Source organism: Callithrix jacchus, chromosome 15 (genome assembly GCF_049354715.1).
Source record: "Callithrix jacchus isolate 240 chromosome 15, calJac240_pri, whole genome shotgun sequence".
NCBI classification, from domain to species: domain Eukaryota; kingdom Metazoa; phylum Chordata; class Mammalia; order Primates; family Cebidae; genus Callithrix; species Callithrix jacchus.
In genome coordinates, this window is record NC_133516.1 from 80,151,204 (window position 1) to 80,162,223 (window position 11,020).

General features: G+C 52.2%; 1 protein-coding gene across 37 annotated transcripts in view; it reads left to right on the plus strand.

Annotated features, from left to right (window-relative positions):
* The window catches only part of SEMA5B (semaphorin 5B), a 120,420-nt gene extending 113,873 nt beyond the window's left edge, over positions 1 to 6,547 (plus strand). For 23 of the 37 annotated variants that reach the window (XM_078351955.1, XM_078351976.1, XM_078351952.1 and 20 more), the window contains 11 exons: positions 149 to 266; positions 417 to 598; positions 2,049 to 2,192; positions 2,365 to 2,512; positions 2,621 to 2,846; positions 2,983 to 3,201; positions 3,697 to 3,867; positions 3,970 to 4,119; positions 4,500 to 4,544; positions 4,964 to 5,169; positions 5,399 to 6,547. In XM_078351955.1, the coding sequence (XP_078208081.1) occupies positions 149 to 266; positions 417 to 598; positions 2,049 to 2,192; positions 2,365 to 2,512; positions 2,621 to 2,846; positions 2,983 to 3,201; positions 3,697 to 3,867; positions 3,970 to 4,119; positions 4,500 to 4,544; positions 4,964 to 5,169; positions 5,399 to 5,557 (1,768 nt within the window). In that variant the 3' untranslated portion in view covers positions 5,558 to 6,547. Of the gene's footprint in view, positions 1 to 148; positions 267 to 416; positions 599 to 2,048; positions 2,193 to 2,364; positions 2,513 to 2,620; positions 2,847 to 2,982; positions 3,202 to 3,696; positions 3,868 to 3,969; positions 4,120 to 4,425; positions 4,545 to 4,963; positions 5,170 to 5,398 lie in introns of all 37 variants that reach the window. The other 14 variants (XM_078351960.1, XM_078351958.1, XM_078351968.1 and 11 more) reach the window with 5 other exon arrangements.
* Positions 6,548 to 11,020: the final 4,473 nt, after the last annotated feature.

Consider the following 11,020-nt stretch of genomic DNA (forward strand, 5'->3'; position numbering starts at 1 on the left):
AAAGTAAAGGCTCAGTGAACTTCATTATTATCAGGGAGGACAAATGGATGGAAAGTGGTGTGCAGAGGGGAGTATCCAGGTGTGTTCTTGAGATGCAGGTGAGGCTGGGAAGCCAGTGGGCTTGAGTCCCAGGACATCTGTCTGGCAGGGCATGCCTGGGGGCCCGGGACCCGTACTGTGGCTGGGACGGGAAGCAGCAACGTTGCAGCACGCTCGAGGACAGCTCCAACATGAGCCTCTGGATCCAGAACATCACCACCTGCCCTGTGAGAATCCCTGTGTGTCTTCCCACCTCAGACCTCTCCTTCGATTCAGGCTATGATTCCCCACCAGTATTGCCCCATCCCCTGAGATCCTGTGACTTCCCTGCCCTTGCCTTGGGTCATAGGGGTACTATCCCCCATGCGTGTCTGCAGGTGCGAAACGTGACACGGGATGGGGGCTTTGGCCCATGGTCACCATGGCAACCGTGTGAACACTTAGATGGGGACAACTCAGGCTCTTGCCTGTGTCGAGCCCGATCCTGTGACTCGCCTCGACCCCGCTGTGGGGGCCTTGACTGCGTGGGGCCAGCCATCCACATTGCCAACTGCTCCAGGTATGTAAGGACAGGGCTTGCATGGTGTCTGCCTTGGACCAGGGTGGGGAAAACGGGAAATGGGGCCCCCTCACTCAGGTGTTTGCACTAAGGGACAGAAACCACTTCAAGGCTGCGCTGGGGACCAGATAGGTGGCTAGTGTGTGAGGCAGGAAACCTGAGCCCTGAGGGAGTTTCCATGCTAGTAAGAGAGAAGTTTCTACCTCTTCATGTCTCTTGATGCAAAGAGGAATGCTGGGCAGGCATAGGGGTCACTTCCAGATGAAGGTGAGCCTCAATGGGTCTTGTCCCAAACATAAGGGACAGCATGGGATTGTGGCAAGGCAAGGAAACCTGGTGCCAATCCCGGATTGCCACTGTCTGGAGGTGTGGCCGTGGCCTGGCCGCTTAACCACGCTGAGCTTCTGTCAGTGAGGGTTATAGCACCCACCCAAGAGTTGTTGGGAGCATTAAATGAGATAAGCTTTACACACTGCCTGGTGCCTGGGTACTCCATAAAATAACCCATAATTTTAGACACTTTTTTTTTTTTGAGACAGTGTCTTATTCTGTTGCCCAGGCTGGAGTAAAGTGGTGTGATCATGGCTCACTGTAATCTCCTGCCTCAACCTCCTGATTAGCTAAGACTACAGATGCCCACACCACACCCAGCAAAATTTTAAAAAATTTTTGTGGAAACGGAGTCTTACTTTGTTGTCTAGGTTGGTCTTGAATTCCTGGCCTCAAGTGATCCTCCCACCTCAGCCTCCCAAAGCTCTGGGATTACAGGCATGAGCCACCACACCCAGCCCTGGACACTCTTAAAACAACTATTTCATACACAATTATTAATGTAGCCCTAACAGAAACCTCATGGGGGTAGGAATACCTCATGGGGGTAAGAATACAGTCATTATCCTTACTTTAAAGTTAAGAGTACTATGAGGCACAGAAGGTTCTGGTAACTTGCCCAGGGTTTCACAGCCAGCAAGTGGTAGAGCCCAGATTTGAAAATTGGAGTCAGAGTAGCCACAAAGTAGTGTCTGAGGCTGTACAAAGCACGTACAGTGTAGCACAGGGGACAGAGTGTGGGTTCCAGCCCAAGGATTGGGACCAACCAGAAAGGCTGAAACGGAAGCTACAGAGTGGAAAGGGGACTGGGGCATTCTTCTCTAAATAGAGTCTGCCCTTTTTCCCCTGTAAGTAGGGACCATGTCCTATCTCTACGTCCTTAGCCCTGAGCACAGCCTGATATATAGAAGAAGGCTCTCAATACATGGCTGAAGGAAGAATGAATGAACGAATGGATGAGCTAGTCTGCCTGAGATGACCTGTTTAGGAGAAGATATTTCTATGTCACTGTCCAGCCCTTTCTGACAGCAATAGAAAATCCATCGGCCCAGATACAGACTAGATCTAAAAAGCTAGGGCTCAGAGGGGCATCTGTGTCTGTCCCCTCTCACCCCAACAGGAATGGGGCGTGGACCCCGTGGTCATCGTGGGCGCTGTGCAGCACGTCCTGTGGCATCGGCTTCCAGGTCCGCCAGCGAAGTTGCAGCAACCCTGCTCCCCGCCACGGGGGCCGCATCTGCGTGGGCAAGAGCCGGGAGGAGAGGTGAGGGAGGACAGGCTTGTCCTGAGGTCCCAGATTTTCGTGGCCCCTCACAAAGTGGCCTGGATTCTCGTGATCCCGGGGACTCTCGTCCTTCCCACTCTTGCACTCCCAGGGACCTCTTGTCAGGGAAGGGGGTCCCCCTCCCTAGATTGACGCCTCTCCCCCACCCCAGGTTCTGTAACGAGAACACACCTTGCCCGCTGCCCATCTTCTGGGCTTCCTGGGGCTCCTGGAGCAAGTGCAGCAGCAACTGTGGAGGCGGCGTGCAGTCGCGGCGTCGGGCCTGCGAAAACGGCAACTCCTGCCTGGGCTGCGGTGTGGTGAGGGCCGGGGCCGGGACGCGGCGTGGCGTGGGGACGTGGGGGCCTCGAGCCGAGGGGAGGGAGGGTCCAGAGGCCGCGGAGCTCTAAAGCCGCCGCCACCCGCAGGAATTCAAGACCTGCAACCCGGAGGGCTGCCCCGAGGTGCGGCGCAACACGCCCTGGACGCCGTGGCTGCCTGTGAACGTGACGCAGGGCGGGGCGCGGCAGGAGCAGAGGTTCCGCTTCACGTGCCGCGCGTCCCTGGCCGACCCGCACGGCCTGCAGTTCGGCAGGAGAAGGACCGAGACGAGGACCTGCCCCGCGGACGGCTCCGGAGCCTGTGACACCGATGGTACCGCGCCGCGCCCCCCTCCTTCTTCCCTCCTAGCCCAGGAGCGTTGGGGGCGGGGGCGGGAGCGCTAGGGGAAGGCCAGGGTCGGGGTCCGGGTGTCCGGGTGCCCCGTCGCTGAGGCCGCGCCCCTCCGCAGCCCTGGTGGGGGATCTCCTGCGCAGCGGGAGCAACTCTCCGCACACGGTTAGCGGGGGCTGGGCCGCCTGGGGACCGTGGTCGTCCTGCTCCCGGGACTGCGAGCTGGGCTTCCGCGTCCGCAAGAGAACGTGCACGAACCCGGAGCCCCGCAACGGGGGCCTGCCCTGCGTGGGCGATGCTGCCGAATACCAGGACTGCAACCCCCAGGCCTGCCCAGGTAACCCTGCACGGAAGGAATCCTTGGCCCAGGGAAACCCTGTCATCCTGGAGACACGGCCTATCCACAAGGCCTACCCAGGAACCCCAATGCCCAAGTGACCCCTTCTCCCTGCCAACTCTGTGCTAGGGACCCCCAGAGCAAATTTCTGCCCCAGCCACGGATGCAATGGCTACTCCAGTGAAGTAGGGCCTCAACTTATCCTCCCTGTCCCTTTTTTTTTTCACCTTTCTTAATGAGTTAGGTAAGACGCTTGATTGGAGGTGGAGTTGGTTGCTCTCCCTCCGGATGTGTCTGCTGCTGCTGCCTGCGTTTCCCCGCCTGCCCTATGGGGCAGGGAGATACTCCCTATCAGTGGACTGTTGGGTGGTGGGTGGATCGGGTGGATGTTGAGGTCACTGTGGCTCAGGGCAGTGACCTGGCCTGGAATGGGGTGGAAGACCGTCTTGGGCCCTGCCTGCCCCTGCAGCCCCTCACATGCCTATCCCCTTGCAGTTAGGGGTGCTTGGTCCTGCTGGACCTCATGGTCCCCATGCTCCGCTTCCTGTGGTGGGGGTCACTATCAACGCACACGCTCTTGCACCAGCCCCGCACCCTCCCCAGGTGAGGACATCTGTCTCGGGCTGCACACGGAGGAGGCACTGTGTGCCACACAGGCCTGTCCAGGTACAAGGCACATCCCGCCAGGGCTGGGAAGCACCATGGAACCCTCTGATCCCCACCAGGGGGTCCCGTAGCAGTTCACCTCATCCCACCCACAACCCCCAGAAGGCTGGTCGCCCTGGTCTGAGTGGAGTGCGTGCACTGAGGACGGAGCCCAGAGCCGAAGCCGCCACTGTGAGGAGCTCCTCCCAGGGCCCAACACCTGTGCTGGAAACAGCAGCCAGAGCCGCCCCTGCCCTTTCAGTGAGATTCCTGGTAGGTCTCCCTGCCAGCACCTGCACAGCAACCCTTCCCAGCCTGCACTCCCAACTCCTTCCCCTACTGAAGCTTGTATCTTGGTGGGGAGAGGGAAAGTGGGCAAAGGATGAAACACGGAGGTGGGAAGGAGATACCAAAAGAGAACTCCTATATTTGCCTCCATGCACACATTTGAGGTTTGGGCCCTCCTCATCCAGTGGATGGGCCAGCCCTTCTCAGAGGTCGGCTCTGGGGAAAGAGGGAGGGAAATGAAGGCCCCATTCCCAGTCCTACCACTGAGCATTGACCTAAGGGTCCTCCCAGGGTTGCGCCTACCCTGCAGAGCCCCCCTCCTCTCGTCTCTGCCCCTGACACCCTGTCCACTGGTCTTCCTGCAGTCATCCTGCCAGCCTCCAGCATGGAGGAGGCCACCAGCTGCGCAGGTAAAAGAAACCGGCCCTACCTCATGTTGCGGTCCTCCCACCCCTCCTGCACCCCACTCAAAGTCCGGACTCTTTCCACATCCTGCTCCAGACAGCCAAGCTTTGTTGGGGTCCCCACTGCTTTGAGATGCTGTGTAGGGTGGTCTGTGCAGTTCCCTCCATGCCCCCCAGCTAGGCGGTCATTCTCAGTCTATACCCAAGGAAGAGTCATCTGACTCCAGACCCTCTGGTTGCCATCTCTGATTTGAGCCACAGGGTGCCTTGTGAAAGAGGACCCCAGTGACAGTCCCCCAGCCTCCCCATTTACTTTGGCTCTGGCCTCAGAGCCTCCTGTTTCTGTTTTTGCTCCCAGGGAGGCAGGCAGGAGTCTGTCCTCTTCATAGTGGCCCTTATCTTACTACCCGCTTCTCTTCCCCCAGGGTTCAATCTCATCCACCTGGTGGCCACGGGCATCTCCTGCTTTTTGGGCTCTGGGCTCCTGACCCTGGCAGTGTACTTGTCTTGCCAGCACTGCCAGCGTCAGTCCCAGGAGTCCACACTGGTCCATCCTGCCACCCCCAACCACTTGCAGTACAAGGGCGGGGGCACCCCGAAGAATGAAAAGTACACACCCATGGAGTTCAAGGTGGGAGCCTTTTTATAGAAGCAGAGGGCGGGGTGGGAGGGCAGGGTGAAGAGTGCAGGGGTTCTGGCCCTCAGCTGGGTGGAACCAGGCAGTGGTGGTGTGAACAGATCCCTGGATCCATAGTCTGAGTGTTCTTTCACTGGCCACCTTCTGGACTCCTTGCCCTGGCCTATTCCCTTCTTCTGTCTGTTCCCTCACCCCTTTCTCTGGTTCCTTCTTCCTCCCACAGACCCTGAATAAGAATAACTTGATCCCTGATGACAGAGCCAACTTCTACCCATTGCAGCAGACCAATGTGTACACGACTACCTACTACCCAAGTCCCCTGAACAAACACAGCTTCCGGCCCGAGGCCTCACCTGGACAACGGTGCTTCCCCAACAGCTGATACCGCCGTCCTGGGGACTTAGGCTCCTTGCCTTCCTAAGGCACAGAGCAGGTGGAGATGGGACAGTGGAGCCAGTTTGGTTTTCTCCCTCTGCACTAGGCCAAGAACTTGCTGCGTTGACTATGGGGGTCCCATCCAGCTTCAGAGAGCTCTGGCTGGCATTGACCATGGGGGAGAAGGCTGGCTTCAGGCTGGCACATGGCTGCAGGTCCAGTTCTGCCCAGGTCTCTCATGTCCACCTTGCAACCCACTGTCATGCTGACCCTCCCCTGCTATGTCCAGGTTGTGGACCTACTGGGCATGTGAGGAATTGGAGAATGGAGATGGCAACAGGGCAGGCTTTTAGGTTTGGGTTGGAAACAACTTCCTGTGGCCCCCACAAGCTGAGCCTGGCCTTCTCCAGCTGGCCCCCAAAAAGACCTGTGCTCCATTCTGATTATCTCTGAAAGTAATCAATCAAGTGGCCCCAGTAGTTCTGGATTTTCTACCAGGGTGAGGCCGTTGTGGTGCTGCCCCAGTGTGACATAGGGGACCAAGGCCAGCACAGGTTGTCCACCTCTGCCTAGCCATCTGTACTCTACCCAGGGCATTCCTCTGGTCAGAGGCAGTGAGGACTGGGAACTGGAGATTGATCTGTGCTTAGAAGTCCTTTAATCTGGGCTGGTACAGACAGGCCTCAGCCTTGCCCTCAATGTAGGAAAGGTGGCCCGGGAGAAAAAAAGCTCAATGCCATAGGAGGCAGAAGTCTGGCCTCTGTGCCTGTATGGAGACTATCTTCCAGTTGCTGCTCAACAGAGTTGTTGGCTGAGACCTGCTAGGGGAGTCTCTGCTGGCCCTTCATCTGTTCAGGAACTCTCTCTCTCTCTCTCTCTCTCTCTCTCTCTCTCTCTCTCTCTCTCTCTCTCTCTCACACACACACACAATTTGCTACAGCAACAAAAAATGTTGGGCTATGGCATTATTAATTAAAGATGATATCCAGTCTCCAAATGTCTCTGTGTATGTGTGCGTGGGCTCCTCTTGCATGATCTAGGCAATCTGAGCAATGCACCAGGGTGGCAGATGGTCTACTCAAGGCAGAGGAAATGCCCCAAGTAGCTCTATCTTTAATAGATGATATCCTTCCATTTGTGGAATGGAAATACACATGCAATGTACACATACATTGCCGTATACCCTTTTTGGAAAATTCACAAGTGGGGACATAAGGTACACCAAAGGCAACAAAACAAGAGATTTCTGCCTGTTCCTTTAGCATCTCTTCCAGGCAACAGTTCCAGGGTGTGAGTCCAGCGGGAGAGTGTTGATGAGAATTGTTTTATGAGATATTTACACTGCTGAGTTTAATAAAATCAAAATTGAGAAACAGGCAAATCTGTGAGGTGGAAGAAGCCTAATACAGTTTTTGCTGGATTGAATAAAGATAACCTGAAAGCCTCAGCCCAGCAAATCAATGCTGCCATTTTGGATGAGATTGACGGACATGTTAAATTTAGAGAGCAATTTCCTGACTTAATTGGCTGGATCAATTCTCCTAGGATTCCCAGCAGAATCCAATTGTAGGTCAGGCTGTAAAACCTGCCATCCTAGTGGTAGAGGAGGAGGAGGCTCTTGGGGAATGGAGGGAGGGGTGCTCGAAGCTTCAAGTTTCCTAGAAAGGAGGAGGAAATAACATGCCTGAAATAGCAGCACAGTGAAGCCCCATCCGAGAGCTGAGGGAGCACGTGAAAACTTGCAGCTTTGGGATTCCTGACTGGTTCCTCTTAGCCCCATAAGTCCTGAACTCATGGGGACCTGCAGTGCATTTTATTTATTTATTTATTTTTACATATTTACTTTTGGGACAGAGTCTTGCTCTGTCCCCCACACTAGAGCACAGTGGCTTGATCTCAGCTCACTGTAACCTCTGCCTCCCAGGCTCAAGTGATCCTCCCACCTCAGCCTCTTTTTTTTTGAAGAGATGAGGTTTCACCATGTTGCCCAGGCTGGTCTCGAACCCCTGGACCCATGCAATCTGCCCCACTCAGCCTCCCAAAGTGTTGGAATTACAGGCATGAGCCACTGTGCCCAGCCAGCAGTGCATTTTAGATTCTGGGGTCTTAAGAGTCCCTTGAACCTGAGAGTCACTGAAGTTCAACAGTGTTCTAGGGTCCAGGGTGCCTGCTTCAGAAGGGCCCCTCATGGTGTGTTCAAGTGGAGGGACTAGGTAGGTCTTTAGGAAGTGGTCATGGAGACTTCCCAAGCAATTCCCACCCGCTGTTGACTGCAGTGGCATCAGCAGAATGCAAATCCTTGAGTGCCAGGTCAAAACACACACACACACACACACACACACACACACACACACACAATTCTCTTTACAAAAACGTGGCTTTGGAGGCATGATCATGCAGAATGCATGAAGGATCCACACTGCTTGCAGATGAGCTGGCAAAGTTGGTAAGGGCTATTAAGTAAGGGTGTGTTGGTAAGGGTGTGGGAATCTCTGACAGATGTCAGGGAGCTGAGGCATGAAGGGCAAGGGGTTCTTCCTTGGCCCAGCTGGCTCAGCAGGAGTAAGGAGGATGCAGGAGTGGGTACTCCAGGCTTTTTTGCATCCTTTTGTGTATAAATGACTTTTTGAGTGTGTGTGCATTTTCTTGTTAAAGTCATACATGTTCACTGCAGAAAATTTAGAGGATAGAGAAAACCAAAAAGATAATCACAGTTTTACTAAAAACCAGGGCAGAGACTTAGGGATTTTAAATGGTGGCATAAAGACATTTATCATCCCAAAAATATAATAAAAAACAAAAACTCTGTCACTATTTTCAGTAAATCTAGGAAGTATGTATAATCCCAAATCATGATCCATGAAGACAGAAAGCAGACGGAGGAACCAGGTATCCAGTAGAGTGGATATGGGCCAAACTTAAGCATCCAAGTGAATGTTGGGGTAAATATTGAGAGGGAAATAAGTAACTTCTTGTTTTCCCCTGATTATAACTATGGTGCATGTTCACTAAAAAATTTTTGGAAAATAAAAATATAAACTTATTAAAAAGAAAATACAAATGCCTTAAAATCCAACCTGGAGACAACCATCATTATTTTAATGTGTTCTTTTTCCAGGCATTTTTCTGTGGCTCTGTACAAATTTAAGAGTGTTTCATAAACTTAAGATATACTATGTGGATGGCTTTTATTCTGATTTTAACACAAAACATTATATCATTATTTTCCTACATTGTTAAAAATTATCTTGGGAGACCAAGGCAGGCAGATCACCTGAGGTCAGGAGTTCGAGACCAGCCTGGCCAACAACGGTGAAACTCCATCTCTACTAAAAATATAAAAAAATTAGCTAGGCATGGTGGTGGGTGCCTGTAATCCCAGATACTTGGGAGGTCGAGGCAGGAGAATTGCTTGAACCAGGAGATGGAGGTTGCAGTGAGATGACACGGTGCCATTGCACTCCAGCCTGGGCAACAGAGTAAGACTCCATCTCAAAAAATATATATATATATCCCTAGAGCCTCAAAATCCCTTTCAATGTCTGCCCTAGGATGGGACCTGGGAAGGGAGAGAGGGCTTAGTTTGCAGGGCTCCACAAATAACAATGTACCCCACCCCACTGCTTCAATAAAATAAAGTTCAATTCTTATATATTTTATTTGTTTATGCCACTAAGATTTACTTTGGAAAAGGTTTGCATAATGGTTGAAAAATCCTAACTTTCTGTCATATAAGTTTTATTTCTATTACATAGAATTATTCATTCTACTACATACATTTATTCTCTATTATGTAAATGTGTCATTCTATTATGTAAATGTATAATAATTTATCTAAACCACTCTCATTTATTTCAAAATTTATTTTACCAACGAATACTATTATGGATCTCCTTCTATTATACATATTCCTATGTCCTTAGGATAAATTCCCAGAAGTGAAGGCTTGCAGGGAGCAAGAACTCATCAGTGTTAGCCCTTAGGGTTAGTAGCCATGAAATAAGAATACACTGCTGGTGGAAGTGTAATATACCAATCCCCTGAAGAGAATTTTGGCCATAGAAGTAGCTGTGCTCCTCAGGCTGGGTCATCTGGGGAAATCAGGCACCCTGAACCCATCGTCCTCACACAGGAATCTGGGAATATGTCTTCCTCGGAGAGCCAATTGGACGAGGCTTGCTTCTGCAACTTGCAGTGTTCCAAAAGGGGATCTTCCAGAAGAGGAGAGACACCCCGCCATTTCTACCAAATGATGTGTCACTCACCTGGGTTCCAGCATTTCAGGCACTCCCTAGGAAGGAGTCTTTCAACTGGAGGTCCACCAGGCCTGTGCTCACGGGGGCCCCAGCCTCCTCACAGGACCCAGCTATTCTGGGCCAGTCTGGCCTGTAACTCAGACCACTCCATGGCCCACAGCTACACCACTAGGTCACCCTGATGACTCACTGAGAACCCTGCAGGCTGGCCCCAAACATGCTCCTCAGGCAAAGCCTCTCTCCTCATCCTGAGCTGCCAACAGGGCACTAACACACTTCCTGGGGGCCAGGCCTCTAATTCTATGGCTGTGCTGACTGTAGGAGGCTCAGGCTTTAGGGTTTGGAATGTGAACTCTGAAATTTGTGGGAAAATTTATCTCTACCCCCATAAGGTCCTTCCAGTCACTCTAAAAGGGAGATGTTTTTCCTAGGTTTGTACCCCAGTTTCCAGAGCTGGTAGGACACAGGACCCCCACCATACTTGAATATCCTAATCAGCTCTGCCCAGCACTGAGCACTCTCAAACACAGAGGGTCCACTGCGCCCACCACCCCGATAAATCTCCCTTCCGAGATTCCTAGGGGAGTAGGCTCCACGGAGCTCACAGTACAAAAGGATGTACAATAAAAAGTGAATCTCCCATTCTTGATTCCTAGGCCCCAAGATCCTGTTCCAGGAGGCACCTAGAGGTAGATCAGGGGCACATACATATATACATATGTTTATTATGTGTGTACATCAAGAGTTGGTTTTGGCCTTGATATTCAGCCAAAAATCTTTCAATTGGTCTTCAACCTCAGCTTTTGGAAGTCTCAGTAGCTGAGTGCCTACCTCAATATTATTTATAATACCCCTGAGAGTTTGTGCTTAATATACAGTCATGGTTGCACAGGTTATCATTATATCTTTTTTTTTTTTTAGACTGGGTTTTGCTGTGTTGCCCAGGCTGGTGTGCAGTGGTGTGATCATGGCTTACTGCAGCCTCAGCTTCCTGGGCCCAAACAATCCTCCCACCTCAGCAACCCAAGTAGCTGAGACTATAGGCACATGCCACCATGCCTGGCTCATTTTTTCTTTTATCTTTTTTTTTTTCTGAGACAGAGTTTCTGCTCTTGTTGCCCAGACTGGAGTGCAATGGCACGATGTCTGCTCACCACAACCTCTGCATCCTAGGTTCAAGTGATTCTCCTGCTTCAGCCTCCCGAGTAGCTGGG